The sequence below is a fragment of the Phalacrocorax carbo genome, chromosome 4 (genome assembly GCF_963921805.1).
Source record: "Phalacrocorax carbo chromosome 4, bPhaCar2.1, whole genome shotgun sequence".
NCBI lineage: Eukaryota > Metazoa > Chordata > Aves > Suliformes > Phalacrocoracidae > Phalacrocorax > Phalacrocorax carbo.
In genome coordinates this window covers 42,746,494-42,766,349 of record NC_087516.1, presented here as the reverse complement: position 1 = coordinate 42,766,349, position 19,856 = coordinate 42,746,494, and the positions used below count along the sequence as shown (strand labels likewise).

The 19,856-nt window shown below is 40.9% G+C and overlaps 2 protein-coding genes across 16 annotated transcripts in view; one reads left to right on the top strand and one right to left on the bottom strand.

Annotated features, from left to right (window-relative positions):
- Positions 1–3,532, bottom strand: part of NEK1 (NIMA related kinase 1) — a 53,623-nt gene extending 50,091 nt beyond the window's left edge. For 5 of the 12 annotated variants that reach the window (XR_010372665.1, XR_010372666.1, XM_064449726.1 and 2 more), the window contains exon 1: positions 3,370–3,502. The gene's annotated coding sequence lies outside the window, so the exon portion shown is untranslated. The other 7 variants (XM_064449731.1, XM_064449734.1, XM_064449735.1 and 4 more) reach the window with 4 other exon arrangements.
- A 134-nt stretch (positions 3,533–3,666) lies between these two features.
- Positions 3,667–19,856, top strand: part of CLCN3 (chloride voltage-gated channel 3) — a 69,502-nt gene continuing 53,312 nt past the window's right edge. Inside the window, exons 1-2 of one of the 4 annotated variants that reach the window (XM_064449738.1) lie at positions 3,667–3,827; positions 17,098–17,273. In XM_064449738.1, coding sequence (XP_064305808.1) covers positions 17,114–17,273 — 160 coding nt within the window. In that variant the 5' untranslated portion in view covers positions 3,667–3,827; positions 17,098–17,113. Of the gene's footprint in view, positions 3,828–4,069; positions 4,221–17,097; positions 17,274–19,856 lie in introns of those variants that run through there. The other 3 variants (XM_064449737.1, XM_064449740.1, XM_064449743.1) reach the window with 3 other exon arrangements.

Here is a 19,856-nt window from a genome sequence, read left to right as displayed (position 1 = left end):
CCTTAATCCTGACTGAAAACTTAGATAATTTATTTTTCCATGTGGCACAGAAAATAAATTAATTACTGTTGTGGTTCTGCCCCAGTCAGCAACTAAACACCACGCAGCTGCTTGCTCACTCCCCCCACCCCTGTGGGATGGGGGAGAGAATCACAAGAGCAAAAGCAAAAAAAAAACTTGTGAGTTAAGAACAGTTTAATAATAACAAAAAGAAATAATTATAATAATTATTATTTTGATAATAACAGAAATAATGATAATATAATAAAAAGGAAAAGGGAAAAAACCAAAACCACAAACAACACAACCGCTCACCACCAGTCAACAGATGCTGCCGGTCCCCGAGCCGCAATTGCTACCTCCCTCCCCCGGCCAGCTCCTCCCAGTTAACATACTGGGCACAACATAACATAACATGGCATATCCCTTCGGCCAGTTTGAATCTGCTCTCTTAGCTGTGCCCCCTCCCCTTCCGGCTTCTTGTGCACCCGGCAGAGCATGGGAAGCTGGAAAAATCCTTGACTAGTACAAGCACTACCCAGCAACAACCAAAATATCGGTGTGTTATCAACATTGTTTTCATACTAAGTCCAAAGCACAGAACCATGCCTGCTGCAGTGAAGAAAATTAACTCTATCCCAGCTAAAACCATGACTTTAAATAACTCATACATATAGACATAAAATATGCACATTTTGTTATACACAAAAATATAAACAACATCTTTAAGAAATTACCTTAATTCTGAATGAAAACTTGGATAATTTTTTGATGTGGCACAGAATATAAATTCATTACAAAACAGTGTAAATCAGTATTTTTGATGTACTACCTGACCACTTAAGAATACCTTTTAAGATTAAACAGGTTACTCAGCTGAATGTTGGTGGCATTTGAAGTTCTACGTCAAAAAACACTTTAGTAAAAATAAGACACTAGTGAGCTGCATGTGGCAGGTATGGCAAGATAGAGAACTGTCAGAACAGCAAAGAGAATTGGCAAAGAAAGACCAAAGTGATAAACTTCAAAACAAAATCATGATGGATTAAAGGCAACCTTTTCTACAGTAGGAAAAGCTACCATTCCCTGATGAAGTTTCTGTAAACTGAAAAAAAATAAAATGTTCCTAAGCTTTTCTGCATCCAAGTCTTATTTGAGAGCCCTAACAGTATTTGTGCTTTGCTGTACCCAGCTTCCTTCCAGCAGGAGACCCTATTAGCTTAGATCCGTAATTCATACACATCTCAGATGAGGCTCTTCTCCCCATTTTGGGATCGCTTTTCGTCACAGAATTACCACACACCAGACTCAGATGCTGCTAAAGAGTCTCAGGAAGATGAAGGACCCGTATCATGGAAGGAGACTAAAGTGAATAAGCTTGATTAGTATAGCAGGACAAAACACAAAAGAACTTAAGTAATCTTTTCTGCAAAATAGGAGATGGGAAAACAACCAGAACTAAGGATAACTACCAGGAAAGAAAAAAGTGAGAATGACAGCCCTGCAATGCCTTGGTGGCTTTTTTGGGTTTTTTTTTTTTTTTTTTGGCCTTTAAGTAAAGAAAGGTAGTTTAATGTGAAGTTGCAGTTCTAAAAAAAGAAAGACTTAGTATTGACATCAATACTCTCTTTTGGCCAATGGTAAAACATGGCAGATGGGACACAATTTTAATTTCACATGGCTTTAGTAAGTTCTCTTCCTACCCCTACTTTGTCAATGAAACTATATCGTACTACAGCTAAACCAGCTGCGTTAGGCATAGCTTAGGGCTCCTACTGCATGCTGTTCTGTACAAATATAAACAACTAATAAGCAGTCTGTGGGTGAGAAGGTACGGTTCAATCAAAGAGAGGATACAACTCTGTACAAGTTAGATGGCTCATTTTCACCCGTGGCATGGGAAATACGAGTCTTGAGAAAGGACCTCAGCGCTAACAGGGCGTTGGCTTTCCAAGCCCTGGGCAAGAAGTCATTTTATCCATCACGGACATGCACCAAAGCAGCTTGTCCGCGGGGCACAAATCACATACCCCGAGACAGACAGACCGACCGACCGCGGGGCGCACAGGTGAGGCGACAAACCCAAACCACACGGCCAGGCGAAGGGAAAGCAGCACAGCGCGGTGCCCGCCGGCCCCCGCAGGGCGGCAGGGGCGGCCCCCAGGCCAGGCGCCGGGCCGGGCCGCGCTCCTCAGCCGGCCCCCCGCCCCCGCACAGCTAAGGCACGATCAAGGCCGCCCCCCCCCCCGCCCTGTGGCGATTGAGAGACGCAACCTTCCGACGCCCCGGCCCCCGCCGCAGCTGCGGCCCGCCGTACCTCCCCGCTGCGCCCGCCGATGCCACGGCCGCTCCGCCCGACCTGACGCCCGCCCCGGGCCCGCCCCCCCCAGCACCTATTGGCGGGACCGCCCAGTGGCTCAACTCCCATTGGGCGACGCCTGTCAGGGCGGGACAAGGAGCTCGCCGGACCGCCCTTCCCGCGTTAGCGGCGCTTCGCCCGGGTAACGCGCGGTCCGCTGTCACGTGACGGGCGAGGGAGGGACTCCGGTCACTCCCCGGGCTTAGGAGCGAGCTAGCGGCACCGGGAGCAACGGCTGGTGGCTTACAGCGCTCTTGTTCGGTCTTGCTCCAATCGTCTCGACCCGTCATAGAATCACAGAATTGGAAAAGACCTCTAAGACCATCAATTCTAACCGTCAACCCAGCACCACCATGCCTCCTAAACAGTGTCCTGCAGTGATCATCTACATGTTTTTGAACACCCCCAGGGACAGTGACTCCACCACCTCTCCGGGCAGCCTGTTCCAATGCCTGACCACTTTCAGGGAATAATTTTTTCCTAATATCTAATCCAAGCCTCTCCTAAAGCAGCTTGAGACTATTTCCTCTCGTTCTATCGCTAGGTACCTGGGAGAGGAGACCAACACCCACCTCACTACAACCTCCTTCCAAACAGTTGTAGAGAGCTGTAACGTCTCCCCTCAGCCTCCTCTTCAACCCGCACGCACGCTCCAGGGCACTGCTCATCCTTGTTAGCGCCTCTTACATAAATGAACCTGACGATATTTTTGGCATTTTTCCTTGAAAAAACCCCACCTAACCCGCCACAGTATTTTGCTGGGACCTCCGTTCTGCCGGTGTACGTTAAGTAACTTCTTCACCGGCCTCGGTACCGCGGATGGCACCGGAACGCACGGCGCCCACCTCAGGCTGGCGGGGCGCGGGGGTCCGTAGCCCCAGGCCTGCGTTCCGCCTGCGCATCGGCAACGTTTTTTAACCCCTGCAGACCATCACGGGCGCGGTGACCGTGAAATTCCGCCTCTCGGTTGAGCCAGAAGCCAAAGTCATGCGCCGAGCCGCCCCCTTTACCTGGGAAACCGCTCGCCTCCCCACTCCGAAGCGCGGGAACTATGGCCGCCCCACCACCGCCCGCCCTGGGGCGGACCCTACCCCGCCCCCGCAGAAAGGGCCGCCCCCGGGGCGAAGGGGAGCCGGACGCCCCCCCTCACCGGTCAGGCGCCCAACGGCCGCCGGAAGGCCACACCCCTCCGCGCGGGCGGAAGCAGGAGACCGGAAGTAGCGGCGGCAACGCTGACTCCGGCGGACCCGGTGAGCGGCAGCGCGCCTGCGCAGCAGGAAACCCCGCCCCCGCCCCTCCCCCAAGGCCGAGGGGGCGGGGCCGGCTGTCGGAGCGACCGTTGGGCCGGGGGCCGAGCCCGTGACCGCGGCGCCTCAGAGACGTCTCGGCGACCCCGCCCTGCTGCCGCCGCCGCGGGAGGATGAGCCAGCGCCTCCCCGGGGAGCGGCGGGCGGCGCCACCCGGGCAGGTAGGGGCGGGGCTCGGCCCCCCTCGGCGGAGGGCCGCGGCACGGGGCGGGCGCCGCCACCTGACGGGAGGGCGGGCGGGCGGGCTGCCGGGCTCGGGCCAGAGCCGCCACCTCGGCCGCGCTGGCTCCGGCCCGATGGCGGCAGGGCGGGCGGAGGAGGCGATAGGGGGGGAGGAGAGGAGAGGAGGAGGAGGAGGAGGAGGAGGAGGAAGAGGCAGCGGCAGCCGCAGCCGCAGCCGCCCCCGCCGCTCGGCCCGCCTGCCGCTAGCCAGACCGCTTCGTCCGGCGTTCTGGGAAGAGGCAGACATGGTGGTTCTTCCCGGGCCCCTCAACTTAGCAGACCCAGAACCTCCTCCCCTTGTAAACAGCGTTAGAAGTGTCGTTCTGCTCGAGGTACTCGCTTCATGTTGGCTCATGGGTTTGGTTAGTAAGGCTGTTCTTACACAAGAGAGGAAGATAATGGATTCTTCTTGGAGCCCATTAAATACTGGGGCGGGGGGCGGCGCAGGTCAGCGAGGTTAAAACCGAAGATTGACCGCGTTCTTTTGTATTCTCCTTCTTCCTTATCCAAAATCCTTCCGTTCCCTATCCAAAAATGTGGAGCTGACTGTAAAACAAGTATGTATCGATTCTCACCTAGCGGCAAGTGCGACAGTGGAAAATCGGGTGCCCATAGCGAAACGTGCTCAGCGTTGAATAGTGAATTTGCTGTGTCACACTTTAAAGTACTGAACTAGGTAAAACAAGGCCTTAAAATTAAATTTAAAATGTTTCTGTTGATGAATTGTGTTACAGCAGGCGCTTAAAAATATTTTTTGAAAGATGTCCTAAAATGGTAATAATTTCTGGTTTAGGACTTGTACCTGGTTTTTGAAGTTGTTGGACCTCTGAAGTTTACGGTTCAGAGTTTGTGAAAGAAATTAAGTTCGGGTTTATTTACGTGTCAGATGTATTGGTACTTTTTGCTTTCGGATGCCTTTCTTCTTGGTGGGCCTGCAAAGGCTTTTGTGTTCTGTATCCCTTGGCAACATAGGTGCTTCTTTGTAAGAACAGCTATTTGAATGAAGGACGTGTTGGCATGACAGACTTGAAAGCAGATAGCTATCAGTACTGTTTATTTAAGGAAACTTCAATATGCTGTAATGTAAAATTATAAATAATTCATGCAATATGGGAAACGTACCTTTGTGAAGTAAAATAAGCCCCCAGAGAGCTCACCAACGGTCACTATCATTTTTCCTATGACAAAAGTCTTACACTGGCTAACTGCTTTGAATTTGATGTCTTGTCTCTTCGGTTGGCAAACACATGTAAACTTGCTGCTCAGCACTCTGAGCTGTCAAAATGGGAAGCAGTTCTGCTGTGGGAAAACTGCAGCTAGCTTGAAACTCACAGCTTGAAACAAAATGACTTTACATCTGTCTGCAACACCTGTGAAAATAAAAGTTATACAGTGCCCAGAAGAACTGAGCTTGTTTCTTCTGTTTGCTTCTGTTTAGTAGGTCAGTCCTGATATTCTTTGTCCGACAATAGTAGATGCCATGCACAATGTGTATTGCAATATTTCTAGAAATAAATTTTCCTTGTTTTGTGATTCCTAAGGCTATCTTTGCCCAAATCTTTACATCCTTAGCATCCTCTCTGTGAGTGGCTTACGATATCACGGTTCTCCCTGTCGTGAGTTGATGTTTGCAGGTTGAAGTAGTTCTGGGGTATATCTCTTCTCCCGATATTGCTTAATATTGACTTGTAATAAGAACAAGCCTATCCAAATCCTCAACCAGGAAGGACACTTGAAGCCGTTGGTCTTTGCTCTTCATGACTGCATTGCCCTGAGCCACTTTTTGAGATTGCCTGCATTTTTCTCTCACAACAGGGTCTGTACTTCCTCTTGTGCTCTGTTCTATTCCCCACCTAATGTTTGTCACAAACTGATGTTTCAGTAACCTGCAAGTGAGAACCTACTGTGCGCTGGTTATCTGTGAACAGCTGAGTCTAGCTGCCTCATATATGTTGCCACAATCACTGAATATACACTTTGGCTTCCCCGCCCCCCCCCATTTTTGCTTTGGGTGCTCTGTCTGTGTGTGTCTTACCTTAATCTTTGAACAGATTTGCGTCCTTTAAATGTAAGCACTAAAGCTGGGAAAACTGTTCCAAGGTCAAAACAATTGCCAAAGGCTTTCTAGGAACATTAAAATTTTTTTTTTACTTCCCTGTATTTAAGTGACATCATGTGCATGTGGATAGGTGTTACTGGGCAGATCAAGTTTTCAGGGTAAAGTCTTATAATTTTGGTGTTAAGGGTATTTTTAACTTGGTCATAATAAAAAAGTTAAATAGAAGCACTATTATTGAAGAGATTTGTACCAGAAATGATAGTACCAGTTTGAGTTGTTTGAACTGAGTTCAGTTCCTAATTCTAAGACTCCAGGTTGTGTGTTCCTAAACTTCTTGCTTTGGCACCTGCCTTGCAGCAGCAGTAACCCAGTAATCTCTGAAGGTCGTCAGTAGTAGCACTGATCATGCATGTGAAACTGCTGATACGCCCTACCTGCTCGTTTTCCCCAAACTAGTATTTCAACAACTGCGTGCTCTGAGAGAGCGTGTTCCCGATTCTGTGCTCCTTCTGTCATTCTTTCCCTTATGCCTTAACCTGAAGGGGCAGGTTCTGAGTTGGCTAGCTTCCTAAAGCTGTTTGGTGGTCAGGCCATCTCTTTACCTGTGCTCATGAATGAGGTAGGTAGCTCTAGGCTCTGCTACGCAGTACTTTGTGCTTGCTTGTATGCCAGGCTTTGGAAACTGAAGATGCTTAAAATATTAGAAAGTTGACACCAATTTTTATAGCTGTTTAACTCGAAACTTGTTTTTGAATTTTGGAAGCCTTTATAAAATCATCTGATAGAATAACATATAGACAAAACAATACTCATTTAAACTGATTCTGATAAGAAGGTTGTAAACAGACCGTAAAAAGAATGTTTGCTGGGACATGTGCTCTGCTTAAAAAAGATAGAAACTGAAAAATCAACCCAAAATGTTGAGATAGTGGTTACGAGAAACTGAAAAATCAACCGAAAACGTTGAGATAGTGGTTACGAGAAACTGAAAAATCAACCCAAAACGTTGAGATAGTGGTTACGCTTAATGAGCTGATAATACCTCATTATCAGAGAGAAGAGAGTTGGCAAAGTAGTTCTTAGACTTCATGCATAATAGAAAGGATTCTAGACAAAGCTGTTAAACAGTTGTAGATCTGTTTGTTTACATCTGGAGTATGGTTATTTGGTTGTGTTATGTAGTAAGTAATCTTGAAGATGTACTCCTGGAATTGAATGGGAAGAACAGAATTTATAGCTTCATAGTGGGTACCAGTGGTTGTTTTTAGTGACTTGCAGAGGGTCTAATCAGTTATTTCCCCCTGAACTTTCTAGACATTCAGCTTTTTTGTTTGTTAAGCATTTTGCTTAGGCTTTCTAGTTACAGGAGTAGACTCTGTTTACTTTGGGAGGGAAAGGAGGAAGAGTAAATGAAAGCGTAAATTAAGTTCAGTGCTAAAACACAGACCCTTTGATAAAAATAACCTTAGCTGTTACTTTTTTTTTCTTATTTTTTGGTATTTTGATAAACTTCTCTAAAAAGTTAATGAAAGAGGAAGTACTCAAATGTGCGTTTGGCACATTCATACTGCAATACAGTATAATGAAGAAACGTTTCCTAATTGAAGTAGTAAGAATGTAATTTTACTTTAGTAATATATTTAAATTGCAGATAGAGCTACTGATGTGACTTCGTATCTTGACATCCTGCCAGTTAAAATTCAAGTACTAATTTTCCTGAAAGCCAAGTTTGGGTTCCTTCCACTCTTATCTATCAGTGTTCTCTGACAGATTTGTTGGGCTTTGATTCATTATCTCCGGTTCTTGATCTACTGCAGCTTTTCCCCTGAGCTTTCTGTTACTAATTTGTCAATTGTGTATGTGTTGGGGAAAAAAATATTTGTTTCTCCATACGCTTCCAAGCACGCTCATTTTCTGATTCTGAAAAGTGAGTCTACAAATTTCCAAAGGGGTATCTCTAGGAAAGAAAACTGAAGATTTTTTTTTAATTATTATTTGACTTTTTGCTGTTTGTCTCACAGAAGACTTTTATTCTCATACGAGCACTACAAGAAGGAGTAAACAATTAAAATTACTATCAGTCTTACAGACTTCCCAGTTTTATTCTGTTTTGTGCTGAGACTTGAATATTCTTTAAGTTAGGCAACAAGGCTTATAAGACTGCAACCCACTTGAGGAGACCTAGCAACCTGTGCACTGAGTATTCATGTTGTTGTGGTCACAAAAATCTGAATGTTTATTCTTCTCTAACAAATTCTTTAAAAACCTTTTGGTTCTTCAGATAGGTAAAGAATGGGTTATTTTAAATAAATTTGATCTATGAACCCAGTGAACTGATCTCATGTCTGTGGTTATGTAACATGTAAGATAACAACCTTCTTGTGTTAACTCTGTTAACTAGAAGACTTTTAGTAAAGTATTACTGAACTGAATCTTTTTTCTGTAATTTTCAAAATTAAAAATCTCCCTTGTAGCCACTTTCTTTTTTTCCTCATAAAGTCCCCACCTTGATTTTTGCTTTCAACTTGATACCACTATTTAACAGTAATGATTCCCCTCCAGACTCTGCTGTCAGAAGCTTGTGTACTGTTTTTAGACCTTGACAAAGTACACATAATACACATAGAAGTTGTACTTGCCAACCAGCTGGAGAGAAGAATATTCAAGTGGGGGGAGCTTGATGTGCATTCAGAACTGCTAGTACACTTGATTTAGTGAATACTTCGCTGTTGGTGGTGTTCATACATCCAGGGCTTCACTGCCTTTTGTTTGTTGGTTTGTGGTGTTTGTTTTTTTTTTTTAATCTCCTTTGGTTAGCATGTATGTTTTCACTAAAAAACAGAAACAAGCATTATTAACATCAGAGGTTCACAAGTCTCTCTTAACAGATTTATTTATTTATTTCATTATTTGAAGACAACCAGAATGGCAGTCAGTAGTGGTTGGATATGCTGTATTTTCAAAAACAGGGTGGCTTCTGTCTAGTACAGCAGAGAAGGTCAGCTGTGAGCCAGATCCAGGTGTTGATGGCAGATCACTTCAGTCCTTCCTCACCGTGCTGCCTTAACTGTGCTGCTTGAGAGGATCCAGAGCAAGAACAAGAGCAAGCCTATTGTCAGGGCTCCTAGCCTTGAAGTTTGAATAGCTCTACATCTGTCAATTTGTCTGGTTGTTGCACATACCAAGAAGAGCCCCCGGCCTTTTTTGTTTTTTGGTGACCAAAGACTTGTCATTTCTAACCAGAGTAGAGTGAATTGGGTTCCTCATTAACTGGTATCTTCTTCACTTGGAAGTTTGAAAATCAGTAGTAGGGAAACTAAGTAAACAGGAGCCACCAGGGGTCCCCACAAGATTTCGTAAGCAGTGGTCATATGTATTTTGGAGTGCTCTACAGGACTTTTTTTCTTGATCTCAGGGGCTTTAGTGTGTTCGTAAAGAAATTGGAATTCAGTACAAGGATCTTAAAAATCTGTGGTAGCTCCTGTTATCAAGATGATGATTAGAGTTAAATTGGGGATAGTGGTGCTTTTTCAGATTCCTTTGACAATCCTGAATTATGATTTTGCCTATCAAGAATGCTTTTCATGTGCTTCACTTTCTGCTGGAGTCTGTGCTCTCATATGCTCTTTGCCTTGGCTTGCAGAGCCTCTTGTCTGTGGTGCTCTCTTATTTCCTTTTATTAAAGTTCCCTTTTCATTCCTTGAGTACTTTCAGATCATTCAAATACAAATGTATTGAACTTGAACAAAATTATCTGAAAGATACCCAGCTCAGGTGTGACCCTGAACTTACAAATCTATGCACATAGCTAAAGACTGCTCAGTGAAAAGGTGAAAGTAGAAAGAATATCAAGACTTCTGGTCATTCTGGTGGTGTGTAAAAGCTCTGCTCCATTGTCTGTGTAACCTTCAGATGACTGCAACTTAAGTCCTCATTAAAAAGGAGCAAAATCCTTTAAAAACTGTAAAGAGAAGGTTGCACACTGTTGCTGTGTCTTTTTATCAATCAGCAAATAAGCATCCTGGCCAAGGGCTCAACAAGCAAAAGTTACATTGTCTACAATGAAACCTACAGTCACAGTTCCTGCCCTTCAAAAGAGGAGTATGGGTTTTACCTCTCAGTTGTCACAATGAATTTCAGCGTTGTTTTCATCTGAATATGATCACTGAAGGAACACCAGATATTTTTTTGCTGAAGGGAGTCTCCTTTCTTTCCCAGACAGAATATTTGCAGCTATATGTACTGACCTATTAGTTCAGAAACTAAAACTATATCTTATGTGTATTTTGGGCTTGCTCTAAAGTGGCAAGCATGGACATAGTTGTTTACCATGACTTGGCTAAGGATCAGTACTTGTCTGTGAAGCTTAAGCTTTTGAGTTAGGTTTACTTTTCTATTTAGTTCAGATTCATGCTAAGGGATTATGTTCTTACCTTTTTTTTCCCTTTTTAAAATTGTTAACCAAAAACCCCTTAAAGACCTTCCCACTCGTGTAGCTGCTTATTACCGTGCCTGTGTGGGAGACTATTCTTCAAATCTCATAGCAGAGTTTTTCCAGTGTATCAATAAATGAGGTTAGTTTTGTAAGTTTAAATCTGAGTTTTCAGCTAATCCAGCCAGTTTTGTTTGAAAGCAGTTAAAAAGTATTCACATTAGTAACTTGGTGACTGAAAGAAGCAATCCCTTCCATCAAGTAGGGGAACATCTTTGTGCCAGGTGGTTTAAGTCTTCAGCTGTCACAACTATGGATAGGCCATAGCCTCGGTGGTTAAGACATTTTAAAGAGTGGAGATGAAGTAGTTTTGAATGCTTTATACATACTAAAGTCAATGTCCTTAATGTTTGGAATCATATGACTAGAAACACGAGTTCAGTATTCATCCTGTAATGAGGCTGGCAGTTTTTAGGTGGGTTGTGGTGGTTTGATTTTGGTGGTTGGTTTGTTGTTTTTTTTTTTTTTTTTTGTGTAGCTAGGGAGATGAAAATTAGTATTTATTATTGATTCTGCTTTTGTGAAGATCAGATATAGTGGTGATATTCTGTAGTGGTACGTATCATAAAAGCGAAAAAAGTTTTCAGGCTGTTATATTAAGCTTTTATAACTAAGAGTAGTAAGATTCAGAGGAATCTAGAAAGTAGATATGAATACCATTTTCTTGTTACAGTTTTAAAAATAAGATTAATAAGATCTTTGTGCTTTACAAATATTATCTTTTAATGTAGTAGTAGTAGTAGCTAGACTAAGCTTGTTGTATGTATGTTTTTGGAAACTGACTTTTTATCTTATATTCCAAGATAAGGTATTACATAAACACAAATAATTTTTTTTTTGAAAGTCAAATATCTACTGTTAACTGGCAGTGCTCCTTTGTGACTTTTTTTTTCTAAATAGGACCTAAAAATTGACTAAGGTCCTTTCTTACTAAATAACTGCAAAAGAAGCAGTCCTGTTCCTGATATCAGTTAATTTCAGGGTTTTTTTTTCTGAATGCTGCAGAGAATGATGATCTGTGTATTTAAGGGTAGCATATGCATTCCCTGATTTTTAACAGTTTGGATTCTTGAGTATCCTTAAGAATTTCTGTGGTCTAAGCTGACTTGAAAAAGTTCAGGAAAGCTGCTATTTCCCTCATTTTCCCTTCTGTATTTGATTTCATTTGAAGTGTAACATCTTTTTTGAGCATTTTTATGAAGAAATACTTCCCTAGTGAGAAATTCCTCACAATTCATTCACCCCTTTTCTAAACCTGAAGTTTGGAAGATAAGTGGTGTTCTTGTCTTGCTTAACTACCTTTGCGTGACAGGTAAAATAAATAAATGCAGGCTAGATATGCTGGATCTGTGATGAAAATGGGAATGTAATTTTGATGCTGGTGAGACTGGGGTTGAAAGTATAGCCACAACATAGCCTTTGTTTTAAAACTGTTGTAAAAGTCTTAATTTCTGAGCTTAAAATTTCTTTCTGAAGGGCAGGCTTATTTAAAAAATAAAAAAGATGACACTGTGCTATTTTAAATTAACATAACACGGGAGGTTTGGAATTAAGCATTCAAAGCTGTTCTTGTCTGTTTTCATCTTTATGTCAGAACAACTGCCCAATATCCACATATATGGGATATATGTTAAAATCTTAATTTAAGTGTGGGTGTGGGGGATATTTCTGTTGTTATTTTCCTTTTCTCAAAGTGTACAGTAGTTGGATACTTTTTAAAATAAGATGATGTATATAGAATTCCTGACTATTTCATAACAAATAATTACTTCTGAATGTTCTTACCAGTTAAAACCTTTAAAATACTCTACTTTTAAAAAAAATTTCAGCAAATTACTCTTCCGTTGCTATCACTGCATTTCCTCTACTGTAGAACATGTTCTTATGTGTAAAGATTGTGTTCTTAATTTCAGTTTCATCTGCTTTTGTTTTATGTCTGCATAGCATTTCTCACTAGGTGCTGTCCTCGTGTAGGGTTTGCAGGAAGGGATGTGTGAGTTACAGGACAGATGACTGCCTTTTACCTTTTAGTTGTTAATACTGAACAGAAAAATTGAATATAACACTGATTTTCAGGTTTACCAAGACTTTCAGTTTGGGAAAGAGATCTTCTGTTAACAAGATCAATTGTATGGGGTTTTTGTTAGTTTGTTTTTTGTGGGTTTGGGGTTTTTTCCCCCCCTTTCAACTGCGTAAAGCAGATTTGTAATCTGGAAGAGTACTTTCAAGTTTTCACTCCATATCCCTCCCAGAGAAATAACAAACTTAAGATGCCTTTGTTTCCTTCCACCCCTTTGAGATATAGAAAAGTGTTTTTATGGGACAGCAGAGCCCACAGCAGAGATTTACAGATTACTCAGATCATCTGACAAAAACTGTCCTGTAAATCAAACTTCTTACTGTCCTACTTGGTCTTCTCCAGAGACACTTCTCTGCACTAGGAGTGCAGAGACTTGTTTCTCTGCTTGACCTTTTATTTGTAGAGCTTGAAAGATAAGCAGGATGTCTGGTATTTGAGAGCAGAAAAGTGCCTGAGGTACTAGACTGTGCAGAACACTGCAATAGCCTTTTATGGTTTTTTATGCTATTAATGTAGCTGTTTCTGTGCTTGTTCTCCTTTACCAATGTAGTTCCTGCCTGCACTGTATTTAACTAGATCTTTCACAATTTGATATTCCTGTATGCTTATTACTTTCTTCCCTCTCCCCTAGTTATGACCCTAGTCATAACAGGTAAGACATCCTGCTTTAGCTGCCTGTTCTTTGGTTTTGTTTGGGCTCTTTGGTGGTGGGGTTTTTGGAGGAGTTTTATTGTTGTCATTGTTTAATTTTTTTAGTGTCAGAGGCTTCTTTGTTAACCTGCTTTGTAGAAGAATTTTAATGGGTCAGGACATCCTGGAAATACCTTAGTAATGGAAGCGTGATGGGTTAGTTGCACCTTTTCTGCTTTACAGTCTTTTTCATAGAAGGCTTTCGTATATGAGTTGAGCCAAATTCCTTCCCTGTTCCAAGAGCTCCCTGAATATCGCTTAGATTTTCTTCTATTCTTACAGTGCATTTCTTCACTATTTTTGGTTGTTGTTTTTTTTTTCCAAGACAATCTGCGGCATTTTTGAGTCTGCTTTTTGAAGTATCTGGGCTGGACTCCAGATCAAAACTATGCTACTTCATAGAAATAAGTTAAATGTAATATCTTTAATGTTCTCATTGATCCTTTGCAGTGTCTCTTGGATTTTTACAGTAGTCTAGGTTGAAGAAAAAGGTTTATTACTTAAATATTTACTGTGACTAGTGTTTGTTGGGAATCTGGTGTAGGGTTTCTTGTTTGCTTTTTCAGGATGTTGGGTTTGGCTAGCATTCAGCCAGTACCTTTTTCCCCGTTTTGCAATTTCTCTTGAGTAACTTCTGTCTTTCCCCACCTGCCTTTTAATGCCCATTTGGATAGGGCAGGGAATCTGTGGAATGAATCTGACATTATAAAATGGCAAGCTGGATGGTTAGTTCTCTCGTCACAACTCCATAAGCACTTGTGCAGGCTCTCTTGTATGAATGCGCTCTTCAGTATCCACAAAGGATGGTCTGCACCACACTGGCTTAGGCACAATACCGGTTCTTGTTTGGCTGTTGTAGCCATTGAAAAAAATATTTCCCTGGCTCTTCTTTATTATTACTGTTCCCAGCAATCTATTGCCCAGGAGGAGTCCACATCACTCAGTTTCCTTCACTCAAGCGAGGCAGATCTCTTACCTGCTAACAGTATTTTAAGGTCATGTGAACGTATACTTTTGTCTTGAATCTTTAACACAGCTCAAGATAGTGCATCCCTAACTTTGTATCCTAGTTTGTTAAACAAACCCTTTTCTTAAAAGCACGCAAATAAATTTTTTGTATGTTGACCTAAGCTGTCCTCCCCCACATTAATTGCAGGTAGTGGTGCACAAATTAGTGACTGAAACGCCCTCAAGAAGTAAAATTTTAGTCCGATGTGAAGCTTATGGAACAGTTAACATTCTCATGGTCTTAGTTTTCTGCATTCCTGCCATTGCTGCATGCTGCTACAGGGCAGTACCTGTAACAGTGTCAAGTGCGAAGTAGTGGGGTAGCTGACTGTAATTAATGCACAGTTCTTAAGAAGCTTGGTTAGGGTCCTCAGAATGAATGCTTTTGGTGTTACAGCTTTTGCTTGATTGTTGGAGAGGTCTGTCAAGAGCAATACTCCTGCAGCAGAGATGTGTAGTGTTTCAAAACAAGAAGAGAAGGCCTATCACGGAACTGTAGGTGTGTATGTGCCAGAGGGGTTGGCATGTGGGATCCTGCTTGTGCAGAGAAGGTGCAGGGATTCGTCACAATATGCTTTGATCTGGATCTGGAGTGTTTCTTTCTTGGTTTTGTTTGCTAGTTACTGACTGATTGATGACATTTCCCCTTCCATTGTAGACCAGGCTGAAAGCATTTTCTCAGTTATTGGAAAATTTAATATTTGTAATCCGCTGTTATGACGTTTCTCTAAAGTGATTAAAATGACATCCAAAGGGAGAGTTATTTCTTTTATACTGAACAGCAGGTTTGTAGTAAGATAAACTGAAGCTGTAGAATTTAATATAAAGAAAATGATCTTTTTTAAAGAGACATTTACAATGCTCCACCTTTATACTGTAAAAAATATTTCTGCTGAGACTGTTACAGGAAAATGTCTTTATTAGGTGAAAAATCTGTATGTGGCTTCCAAATTTGGTACAATAATTAAAAGAATAAGCAGGCTTTAGCCATGCCCTCAGTATGCACCAAACATAACAACAAGGTGTTAATAACAGAATTCACTACTCGTGCCTCTTTAATTTGTTTCTGTTAACACTATAGAATCAATTCCCTCAGAGCTAAAGTAATTGCTTTTGCTAGTTGTGTTTCTGCCTGTGGTTTACAAGAGAGAGCCTCTCACTTTTGGACACTAACAGTAAGGGTCTTCAAGAGTTCTTGGAGAAGTTTAAATTTAGAGTTTGGAGGCCTGAGCTTTACACAGAGTAGTAGTCCTTTTGGGGTCTAGATTTGCTACCTCTTCGTTGTTTTGATACATGTACAAACAACTCTTTGTGACTGCTAACTGAAAGGTGGTCTTTCTCCTGCTTGTTAATTTTCTCCTTTGTAATAAAGATTGCTGCAGAACTGAAAAAAACTATTAAAAAAGACAGATCTACAACAGGAAGATAACACAATAGAGTAAAACTTATATTATGCTACACGGAGGGGTTTATCTCTTGTGCTTTTTGTATTCTAATGCTACTTTTATGGACAAGGCAGGAGAGTTTTCTGTCTCCTTGCAAACCTCATCAGAATCTAGGAAAAAATCAGATGAATGTAAAAGTAATGAAGATTCACTCAAGCAGGAGGCCAATTTGCAGATGAAAGTCTAGAATATAATTTTTTGTGTGTGGAGCAGGTGGAGGAAGGTGAAGAGCAATGCAGTGAGTGGAAATGCTTCTAGGAAGTCCCAGTGTCTCATTTCAGCTGTGCCGTGTAGCTTCCATTTATAATAGTACCCAGCTGGTACTGGCAGAGTGATATTAACAGGAGTTTCTGTGAGCATAGTAATAGACTGTTTGTGATCTGACTGTTTTGGAGGCATGTTCTTCGTAGGTACTGTTTTATTGGGAATGCCAAGAATGACTGTGTATGACAAGTTATCATCTGTTGAACATTTTCAAGTATAGCTTCTGAATAAAGTATAGGTTGTGATCTGATCTATTTGGGGAAAAAATAGAGATACTTCCATTGTTTCCAGATATAGGCAACTGTATTTTCAAATATGATATGGTTCATAATATGGCAGTGGGAAATGTGTTTGGTTGTCCATTAAAGCTTTTCTCAGCAGCTGTAAAATGCTAGAAGATCAAGAAGAATTTTCACATAAAGATGAATGGAAGAAATTTTTTTGATGGGAGTATGTTTTAAAAAAATTGTTTAGAATATTTACAATTTAAGGAAATAAGAATGAGTAAAACCAAAGGGATCTGTTTTGCCCAATAGCAGATCTCTAGGGAAGCATATAAGAACAGAATAAGCATTGATTGTGTTTAAAAGTAAAATAACAACCAAACAAAGGGCATACAGGTAGGGGTTTTAAAAGCTTTATGTGGACAAGAAGATTTTGAACTCTCTTCCACTTTTATATTTTCACTCTTCTATGCAAAAGAATGTGAACAGTTGTGTTCAGGGGACTACAGCTTTAGCCTACCATCTGTTTCACTCCAAGCAGACATAGCATAAAGGTACCGTGACTAAAGAAACTAATCGTTTAACCTTAACATTCACTGGATTTTGCACCAGCTCCACAGTGCAATGCACATCTGTACACATGGGGCATGCACAGTTCAGCCACCTGGTCTGACAGTGAAATGCTTTCTTGATGCTAACATTGAACTAAGGAGAGACCAAGTAAGGGGATGAGGAAGCATAATCCAATTAAAATCTCTAAAGATTTGTGTAAAATTTTCTATATGTAAAATGTTCTGTATTACTGCTATGTTTTCTGTAACTTATAGTATTGTGACCTTAATATTTTTCCCCAAAGCATGAAATACACTTGTTTTGTGTTATGTGATATAAACTTCTCAGCCTCTTGTGCGTATTCAAATTGAAAATAACTCATTTTCTTTATATAGGTTATAAAGCAGCTAAATGGAGTCTGAGCAGCTGTTTCATAGAGGCTATTATCGAAACAGTTACAACAGTATAACTAGTGCAAGCAGTGATGAGGAGCTTTTAGATGGAGCAGGTGTAATTATGGACTTTCAGACCTCTGAAGATGACAATCTCTTGGATGGTGATGCATCAATTGGTAAGTTAATGTTAATTTCAGCTTAAAAATTTATCTGGGTTGTATTTTTGTGGTTTTGGTTGTTTTCTTGTTGGTTTGTTTGTTTTTTAATAAACAAAATCAATCCTTTTTCGTAACAAATTAATGTTTTTCTTTAGCTAATCTACCCTTCAGAGGGGTGCTTAAACCTGAAAGTGGCTGAACATTTTTCTGTGTGCTTGCCTAACAGTTACATTGTATAGGGTGACTTCTGATACAAGGCAGATATTAACTTAATTCTGGCAGATGACAAACTTGCTGTCAAGTAGGGGAAGGATGGCTATCCTTCTGCTACCTGGTCTTTCTTAGCTGCAGCAGGATTTTGAAAGTCTGTCTTCAGTATTTCTTTGGGGCAGAGTTTAACAATCTTTTAATCGTTTCTTCTAGAGATAAATCTGTTCCTGCTTGATTCAGTTTCAAATCTGTAAAAAAGAGGCAAAAACCTTACAAGTAGAAGTGTTAGAAGCAACAGAGAACACCATGTAAGTTTGAACTGTTGACTAGGTGAAAAGTCGCAAAGAGAACTTGTTACTGTGAGCACTGATAAAAGCACTGGAATGATGCAAAGAAGAAAAAACTGGGAAGGTCTCTCTCCCTACCCCCCAAAGCAGTTAATGGAATCAAGCATTGATGTTCTCTTAGCAGTGGTCAAAGAGGGGAACAGAAGGAGGGAAAGAAAGCAATTTCTGTTTAAGATAGTGAACTTGGTTAAATATATATTCTTGTCACTTCCTCTTATTTTCTTTAATACCAAACTCCGCCTCTTGAGTTTTCTTTTTTTATCATCCCTTCCCCCTACATTAACATTTAGTTGTCTTCCGGCCCTGCAGACTTTCTTCCTTCATGCATTTTCCCTTTGCCACACTTAGCAATTGGATGTTGGCATTGTACTAGGTAGTTGCCGTACCATTGTAAGCATCCCTCTCATCTGTATTCCTTCTGTCCAATTAGATATGTATTGAGCATGCAGTTATTTAACTTGTAGACCAATATACAAGAGCCAGGGCACCTTTAATGGCATGACAAATTTTTATGTACAAGTTACTTGGAGAACACCAGAGTGATGGAGTCAAGCACTTGATAGTTAGGAGATTATTAAGTGAACAACTGGCTTCTGTGTGCAATTTTTTTTTCTGGATATCTGGCACTTTTTAATAAAGTGAGTGCCTTGCTTGTCTAACATAACATTTGCAACCTGTACTGAAAGTCTCAAGCTACTCTGGTTATTATTTATATAAATTCTCTCCATCACTTCAAGCTTTAAGGAGAAATAATTTACAGTAAAATAAATAGCTTCAGAGCAATGTTCTGCCCCTTACTTGTTGTGAAATTAGATCTGTAAATTGAGTCCAAACAGATGAGATGGGTGTTCTGTTTGCACTGTCAAAAGCAATGCTAATTGCTGCACATGCCAGCAGCCCCTCTCGCATTGTAATGCTGGAGTATTAGAATGTGCATTAGAATAGAATTATTAATGTATTTTCTTTCCTGAAGTTGAATTTTTTGCTAGTGGTGTATCTGCTTGCCACAATTCTGGTCACTTGGTAAGAGATAGCAATAGTAATAAGCACTATTAAAGTGAATGGTGATTTATGTGTCTTTATGCATGGAAAATATTTTCTTGTACAGTAAATCATAGTAAATATCTTAGCAGTAAAGCAGAATCTGGTATAAATTTTCTTTTCAAGGTGGTAAGAACATCTGAAAGAGTTTTAAATAAATATATGTGCAGGAGGTGAACATCTGTGTTTCTCATTCCTTAGGTCTCCAAGTGTGTCTTTAATTCAGCAAATCTCATTGACAAGCACTTTCTTGCTGGACTGCTTGTGTCCTTTTTGTAGTCCTCTGTTACTTAGCATCAACTGTTTGTTTTGTTTGTTTTAATTATTGTTATTTAAATATTTTTATCTTTTGATCATCTCTTAAAGTATTTTTTTTTCTGCTGAGTCTAAGTACAGATGAATTCACCATACAGAATGTGTCCCATCTCCTGAAGAAGGGCAGGACCATCCCAGTGACTGGAAGATCCCAAGCTTTTCAACCCTGCAGGTCCTCCAGAGCATGATGTGAATGCAGAAGCATTAGGTCTAGCTCTGTGCTTTAGCTGGTGAACCCTGCCAAAATCAGAAGCCCGTTTAAACATATAGTTTGTGTTTGAAGTCTGTAGGGCTGGAAGAATTTATAAGCCTGGTTTCTTAGCAACATTAACAAAATGGCAATAACGTATCTGTACTTAAAATGATTATGGAAATAATGTAGTTAAATTGAAAGCTTCACAGCTGCAGAATGTAAGCTTGGAGTACAAATGAGCGCAGGCATGAACTTCTCCGATCTATATAGGTTGCCATGGACAGTAGAGTTCATCATAATTTTGTAGTTTATGTAATAAAATACAGAATTACAGATTGTAAAAATTCAAGACTATGCATTGAGGAGAAAATTAAGGACTAAGAAATTATATTTCCTTTTTTTTCCCCCCTTCTTTTTTTTGGCTAGTGAAAATTAAACCATAAACTGCACAGATATTATGCAGCTGAAAAGCTAACAATATGGAATTTCTAAAGT